General features: G+C 38.9%; 1 protein-coding gene across 1 annotated transcript; it reads left to right on the top strand.

Moving 5' to 3' along the window:
• The first annotated feature begins 4,613 nt into the window (after window positions 1-4,613).
• Window positions 4,614-4,862, top strand: LOC122004096 (polcalcin Phl p 7-like). The gene has a single exon (XM_042559028.1). It carries the CDS (start codon window positions 4,623-4,625, stop codon window positions 4,860-4,862), a length of 240 nt encoding a protein of 79 aa, XP_042414962.1. The 5' UTR covers window positions 4,614-4,622.
• Window positions 4,863-8,539: the final 3,677 nt, after the last annotated feature.

The raw sequence follows: 8,539 nt of genomic DNA, 5'->3' as shown, positions 1-8,539 counted from the left end.
ACCATATTCCTCTGTAAGCTTTTAGTTTTTGTAATTTCCTATTCTATAATTTCCTAGTATTCTGTAAGTTTCTATGAATGTTTAATAACATTTCTACGCCTAGGAACGACTTTGCCTTTCTCCTAGTTTTCTTCGAGTCCTTATCCAAGTATACTATGTAGAAAGGTAACTATCTAAGGGCCAAGTATACTATGTAGAAAGGTAACTATCTAAGGGAGGAGATGGAATCACCAAGTTTTTCAATACTAGTAAAACTTGGGTGGGCTATAGTAAGGCAGTACCGGAGAAGGAAAACCCATTGTAAGTTCTGAAAACACCAGGTAGAGTATGAAAAACAAGGCACTATGGTTCTTGTTGCTCCCTAACAAGTGAGACTCATTAGTGAGAAGAAAATTAGGAAACGGTATCCTTCTGAAGTGCCTAGATTCATATCTCTGAATTTCTTTCTAAGCAAGATTGCTTTCTAAACTCCAATTGAATACAAACAAACCTTAATTAGAGAAGGTTTAGGAAATCTGGGGTAAACTGTCAGCCTTATTTCTTTGGCCCCTCTTAAACATTAGAAAACCTCTCATAATACCTCTAATTCTGTAGTTCTATTAACAACCATAATAGGCTGCCAATGATGATAAGCTTGGACACAAACTCTCAGCTATTGAGAAACTTAGTCACTACTTGCCATTGAGACATTTGAAATTTTAGACAATAGCCATAATAGGTTGCCAATGGCAATAAGCTTAGACACTTAACTCTCAGCTATTGAGAAACTTAGACACTGCCTGCCATTGGGGCAGGATGTGTAATTTTAGATGTGAAATTTTAAATCTTGGTATCGAAACTTGATCATTCCTTAGAACCTTGAGTTGATGACTTCTAGCTCTCCACGAGAGAATAGAAAACTAGACTATTTAGATTTCGCGTTACAACACCCATCAAGAAAGATAATTACTTTAGATCAGAATAGACGACATAGTTGCTATTTTAGAACTAAATCTCATACTCATTGTCTACATACTTATAACTCTGGCTTAAACTTTATTACTGATCCTGTCTGGAAGCTGAGAAAATGAACCTGCCGGTGTGATGTGTCTGGAAGGTTGACCGTATTCCCATGACCCGGTTGATGATCTGTCCTCTACGTTGACCAAATCGTCGGAAGTCCTCCTCCGGTCAACTGTACCTGCATCCAGCGGCCGGGTCACCCGACCTCTGGTACCTCGGTGCTCGAGGCGAATCCCACAGATATATGAGCAACCGAATACTAATGACAGAATAATTAACTAAATGCAGAAAAGGTACGAGAACGTACCCTGGCCCAGGGGGGCGCCCTCGGATGGATGGAGGAGCTGATCGAGTCGCGGTCACCTGGAATAGTGAAAGCATCTGAGCCGACTAAAGAGTAGGTCCGGAGGTGGCGACATGGAGCCTAACACTGCGTGGCTCCGAGAGGTGAGATACAACCGGAATACAACGGCGACACGGCCGGCATATGACATCGGCTCGCAGGCCGGAATATAACATACAGTCACGACTCAGAGGTCGGTCAATAGCAACAGCTCACAACACCCATAGTGCTACGAAGAACCAAGCACCACGGCTCGATGGCCGAATACATCACGGACGGCTGCCGGAGATGCCACAGTGGATCCCATCTATGCCTCAAATGATGGACAAGACGACTATAAAGCCGTCGGAGTCAGCTGTAAGGCTGCCAGGAGAGGTGGCAGTGGTTGGAGAAGCGGCAGTGGCCGCTGTACAGCGCCAGACGCGGGAAGAGGTGGCTGTTGGTGGCTGTGACGACTTCTGGATGCGGCGACGTTGGCCATGGGAGGCTAAGGTGGCTACTGGCGGATGCTCCGGCCGCTGGAGATGGCGCCGAGCGCTGGAGGCGGCGCCGACCGTTGCTGTAGGCAGCGGTGGTGGCTACTAAACCCGGTGAGCCACAAGTCGCCCCATGTGGCTGTACGAGGAAGAGGAGAACTTCCCCCTCCCTACTCGCGGTAGCTATGACGAGAGGAGGAGAAGGAGAGGCTGAGGTCCGGTCCCTTGGCAGCGTCAGCCGGCGAGGAGGCCGGAGGCAGTGCTGACTGCGGGTGGCGGCGATAGAGGAACGCTCCTCCTCTCTCCCTCTGGCGGCGGATCCCTCCCCCCTCTTTTTCTTTGCCGTGCTTGCCTTAATCACCCAAAGAAAGCCCTAAATGTCCAATTACAAAAATGCCCTTCTTCTTTCTTTTAATTGCCTTTGACCCCCTGACTTATCCGGATCATTTGGTGTGCTATACTGATGCTGACTAGGCTTCTTGTCTGGATGATTGTTGTAGTACAAGTGGCTATTGCATGTTTTTTTTGGAGGTAATCTTGTTTCATGGGCTTCTTCGAAGCAAAAGGTTGTGTCACGTTCTAGTACTGAATCAGAATATCGTGTTGTTGCTAATGAAGCTGTTGAAATTGCCTGGTTGGAATCTTTGCTTCATGAGTTTCTTGTTCCTTTGGATTCTATACTGTGCATCCTTTGCGATAATATAAGCACTATCTCCCTCTTTGCAAATCCGATCTTGCATGCAAGAACCAAGCACGTTGAAATTGATTATTATTTTGTTAGGGAACGTGTTGCATCTCAAACTCTACTTGTTCAGTACACTCGCTCATCTGATCAGCTTGCGGATACATTGACCAAAAGTCTGCCAACTTTCAGATTTCTCTTTTTACGTTCCAAACTTAATGTTCTTCATAGACCCTTAAGTTTGAGGGGGGATGATAATAAAGTTTAAAATAAGTCTTATATTAGTTTTTATTCTTTTGCTCACTTAAGTTGTCACGTGTATTCTTATATATATATGTGGTATATATATATATGTTGAGGGATGCACAACAAAAACCTAATCTCAATAATAATTCTGATTCTTTACTCCGTTGTCTCTTCCTTTTCGCACTTCTCACGGAAAGTTCATTAATGAGGTACTACCATCATTAGGTCAGAGGTTCAAATCTCGGCATAGTCAAGATAAATGATTCCCTCATGTGCTAGTCACTATTTCAAAGGCTAGTACCAACCTGTGATTTACTTCCTCTGTGTTAGCTCTAGGACGGATTGACGAGGGCACTAGGGGCAAGCCTAATTGCCTTTTGCCACCAAGAGTAGAAACGTAGGTTCTGAATCCTATTAAATAATGTTAACATTGCATATTATTTTGTGTTAGTTTTAGGTTACGTTTGGTAAGGGGTACTAATCAGCAATATTGATTATTTTGTTTGGTACAATTTTAAAATTATAATATAATATAATGATTACAAAAGATAATAAAATTTTATAATCTTGTCAACACCATATAATCCAATTATATTCCATGTTTAATGTTTAATTAAAATTTAAATGCCAAATATACTCTTAGTCCATTTCCTACACAAATAGATTGTTGTCGTCAGTCCCGTCACCCACCGGGGTAGAGATTATAGGATATTTTTATTATTTTATAATAATATAAATTACATTCCCTATAAAAAATAATAAATAATAAACATCAAATAAAAAAAATATAATTATCCTTGTAATGAAAAGATTAATACATTATAAATTTCATTATATTATATTACATTACCGCTAATTAAACGCAGCCGTAATGTATTATATTTGATATTTAATTGCTAACAAGTTATTTGAGCTTATTCACTCTCTCACCACAAAATGATTCTAACATCCATATTTTATTTGACCTTTGGAGCTAAATTTTGATCTCTATGTCTATCATTAAGGATCCATAAATTTGAGTCGTATATTTACATTTTAAAATATTTACTACATTATACAATTTAAAATAATATCATATAATGTTCCTTTACCAAAGTGCTAAAACTAATTAACTTATTGACCCTCCGTGTGATCCGAGATGATAAATGATGATATATTTATCATATGAGATTGTGGGGTTGAATTGGCTATCGAGACGTAAATCTTTAGACCCTGTACGACTCATCCCACCACCACTTACTCTGTCGACTGTCGTGATTTATCTCCCTCGTAATCGCCTGGGGTAGGGTGTGACGGGGATACTAGGGATGAATGATTTTGCCTTTTGCCACGTAAAACTAATTAACTTATCTCGATTTATATCGATCGGATCAAATCCATTGACCAAAACTTATTATATCTAATACACCTCTAATCCTACCAAATTAGCAATGGATAATTATACCGATGAATTATAATTGTATCTATATAATTTCATGTAGATATCTTAATTTCTCCACAACTAATTATAAGAGATATTTAAATTAATAAAGCCATTTAAAAATAATTATTATCATGATAATTAATACCTGAGATATAAAATAAAATTCCCTTATTTTGGAAAAACGTGGTATAAAAAAAAACAAAATTAGTTTTTATAAAGCAGGAAAGGAAAAGAAAGAAAAGTTCTATAACGGACGCCGCATCCTTCGCCGGGTGCGACAAATTTTCCGTGACCTAAAACGCGCAGCGCCACCCTATAAATAGCATCCGGCCCGCCACCTCTGCGAACCACACGATCGATTAGCGAATCGACCAGGATCGGAGGAAGATCGAGCTAGACGCAGCGGCCGGAGGGCAGATGGGCAGCGACTCGATGAAGGTGACGGCGGAGATGGAGCGCGTGTTCCGGCGGATGGTGGGCGGCGAGGAGGAGGGCGGCGGCCACGGGAAGGTGTCGTCGGCGGAGCTAGGCGAGGCGCTGCGCGTCGCCGGCCGCATCTCCTGCGACGAGATCCAGCGGATGATCGTCGAGGTTGACACCGACGGCGACGGCTACATCGACTTCGACCAGTTCGCCGCCTTCTGCCACGCCAACGAGGCCCTCATGAACCTCGTCGCCAGAGTCTTCTGATCACGTAGCGTGCTGCATGGCCGGCCATGCAGCACGTACCTTCCGTTTCATAGATTGACTACGTATTTCTCTTCTTCCATCAATTTATTTAATTTATTTATTTTCTTCAAAATTTTATTCTGGAATTAAATCAGGTTTGAGAGGGTTTATACACGAATCGGATTAAGTAGTGGCTGTCTCTATGTATCGTTCTGCTGCTTTAATTTCCATCGAGATCAGCATAATTGATGGCTTAATTAGTTGTATTTTGTATTCTTCTTTTTCTTCTTTCTTTAATTTCTTATTGTGTTTGAAATTTTACGATTATGAAATTATTAGCATGTTCTATTCATCGATTAGAACGCCATGCCCTCTTTTGTGTCGGTTGATTTCTGGTGAAGGCATAAAGAAAAGTAATTGTTTAATGGTGTTAATGTACGTACCTCGATAATTATATTTAAACATGTCATTGTAAATATATGTTGTAATCGTGAAGCTATGATATCTGATAATTCTAGTTTTGAACATAATAAGTAATAATAAATGCAATTGTAGCACCAAATGTTATTTGCATAGTACATCTATGTTAATCGAATTCAATTGTATTTTTTATTTCACTATAAAAAAAGGGTACCAAATAGCGATGGAGTAGTCATCGGTTATCATCCTACATATCAAAAAAGTTTAGAAAACGATGGTCCCCGGTTGGTATTACATGGCGGCTTAGCTTGAGACATGAAGAATTTTTTTATGGTGAATTTTTGGTAAGTATTTTAAATAGAAAATGTATTTGTAGTTAACATGATACTAATTATCAAAATATATTGTTAATTACAGAAGATATATGTTTGAGAGGAGGGCTAGGAGAAAATGTTCAAAAAAATTGGAACACCTACTGCTCTAAATTGTACGTGGACATGTTGTACAAGTGGAGATAGAGGAGCACAAGACCATCTGAGGTCCTTGATGCAGTTTGACAGTCTTGGAGAGCCATTTGGGCTGCCTTGATAGGACAATTCAATAATTGCTCGAAGCAATCACAATTCAGAGCTTGCTGGGTTGAGCACCGAATCCACAAAGTATACTATTGGATCCCGCACATGCCTCTGACTTGGTAAGTTTAAAATTAAGTTATATACATATTTCTTACATATATCCGTCACTATATTATCAACAACTGATACCTAATCGATGGTACGCATTCAATCGTTAATCTGCCACAATTCATCTTTAGCGATGGAATAGCGACGGAATATTTCTATCGCTATTTGATACAATTTTTGTAGTGTTTTATTGAGAGAGGAGTCAGATTGAGGTTGAGGAGTAAGTGAATATAATATTTTTATTTGAAAGAGCAGGTGATTGCAGACTGATGCTAAGATCTATTAGATTGATGCTATAGATGAAAAAAAGAAGTCCTTGTGGATAAGGTTATGGCATATTGGTCAGAGTCAATGACTGTTATACATCAGTCGACATATGATGCAAACCTTTGATTGAATGACGATAGATCTTGTTAAAACAAGAGGTTTTGAAAGACATAAAAGGAGAGCTTAGTGGAACTATAAGGGATGGTCAATCTCTATTAGAAACCTTCTTCGTTATGTGTAAGCCTTTCTTCTTGTAGTACTTGTTAGTATGATCTGGTAAGAAGTTTTTTCACCCATGGCAGTTGACTAAAAAGAAGAAAGTGTTGGTTGCTACTCAGAAAATCTAGAGGTTCCACTATACAAAAATTTTGTACAAAGGTCTGAACCTTTTCCTAGCTACCATGTGTTCTTTTAAATTAAATTTTGGATCGCCTGCGGAACTTAACACGTTTGATCCAAAACTTAATCTATTCGTTCTTTTAGGTTTTGACTTGGGTCTCCTGCGAAACTTAACGCGTTCGACCAAATCAACTTAAATTATTAATTCCATTAAATATTAATTTCCATAATTGGTTCCCAGTACTGATGTGGCGAGGCACACGGCCTTCTTGGATATGGGAGCAACCACCACCGACTAGACAAAACCTTTTATGGAAAGCTAATATTTAATTTCCTAAAATAACTTTAGGTTAACCAAAGAGAACAATCAAATCACAAGGAAAAGAAAGAAACAAAAGAACACAACATCGAAAAATATATTCGAAATACTAGAATCGTAAGCCTCTTGTATTTGGTATTATTTCCATAAATAACTAGTATGATGCGGAAAGGAAAAATTACTAGTTATATCTTCTAGAAAGACCTCTTGATCTTCTACCGTATTCCTCTTCTAACCTCGGACGTTGTGTGGGCAACGATCTTCCGAGATGAGAAACCACCAACCACCTTCTTCTCCTCCTAGCTAGGTTCGGCCACAACAAGGAAGCTTTACCAAGGATGAAGAACAAATCACCAACCAAGCTCCAAGGGATGCAAGCTTTCTTTCCTTCTTCTTCTTCTTCTCCAAGTAGTATCCGGCCTCCACAAGATCTCCAAGCAATAGGGATGATTCGGCCACCACAAAGAAGAAGAGAAGAAAAGAGGTTGGCCGGCCACAACACCGAGGAAAAGAGGAAGAGAAATAATAGAAGTTGTGTCTCATGAAGGCACCCCCTCCCCTTCTTTTATATTCCTTGGCCTTGGTAATTTAGGAAATTTAATTACAATAAAATTCCTTAATTTTCCTTGACATGAATTAATTAAGAAAAATTAAACAAAATTTCTTAAAACAACATGTCTTGGCCGGCCACATCAAAGAGAAGCAAATTAGACAAGTTTCAATCAACAAATTAAAACTTCCTTATTTGTCTTTGGAAATTTTAAAAAATAAAATTTCCCTTTATAATCCCTTCATGGTTGATAAAAAGAAATTTCTATAATTTTAATTTTTCAACATGTGAATAATTTTTAAAGAGAAAATAAAATATTTTTCCAATCTACAAATAAGGAAAGAGATTTAATCTTTTTCTTTAATCTTTTGTAGATCCTTTTCGAGAGAGATATTTTAATTTTAATTCTCTTATATCTTCCACATAATAAAAATTAAAATTAAAATTCTTTTTAATTTAATTATGGTCGGCCCCTCTAGCTTGGGTTCAAGCTAGGGCCGACCACCCTAAACCATGCTTAGGCCGGCCCTAGCTTGATTCCAAGCTATCTTGGCTGGCCCCCTTTAGGTGGGTATAGTACTCTATAAATAAGAGACTACGATAGGGACCGAGAGGAGGAATTGGTTTTGGTCTCCCGATAAAATTAAGCATCCCGTGTTCGCCCCGAACACATAACTTAATTTTATCAATAATAATTCATTCCACTAGAGAACTATTATTGAACTACCGTACCAATCCCAAATTACATTTTTGGGCTCCTTCTTATTATGAGTGTGTTAGCCTCCCTGTGTTTAAGATATCGAATGTCCACTAATTAAGTGAGTTACTGACAACTCATTTAATTAATATCTTAGTCCAAGAGTAGTACCACTCAACCTTATCGTCATGTCGGACTAAGTCCACCTGCAGGGTTTAACATGACAATCCTTATGAGCTCCTCTTGGGGACATTATCAACCTAGTATCTCTAGGACACAGTTTCCTTCTATAATCAACAACACACACTATAAGTGATATCATTTCCCAACTTATCGGGTTTATTGATTCATCAAACTAAATCTCACCCATTGATAAATTAAAGAAATAAATATCAAATATATGTGCTTGTTATTATATTAGGA

The sequence above is a fragment of the Zingiber officinale genome, chromosome 7B, assembly GCF_018446385.1.
Source record: "Zingiber officinale cultivar Zhangliang chromosome 7B, Zo_v1.1, whole genome shotgun sequence".
NCBI lineage: Eukaryota > Viridiplantae > Streptophyta > Magnoliopsida > Zingiberales > Zingiberaceae > Zingiber > Zingiber officinale.
This window is presented reverse-complemented; position numbering and strand designations above follow the sequence as displayed.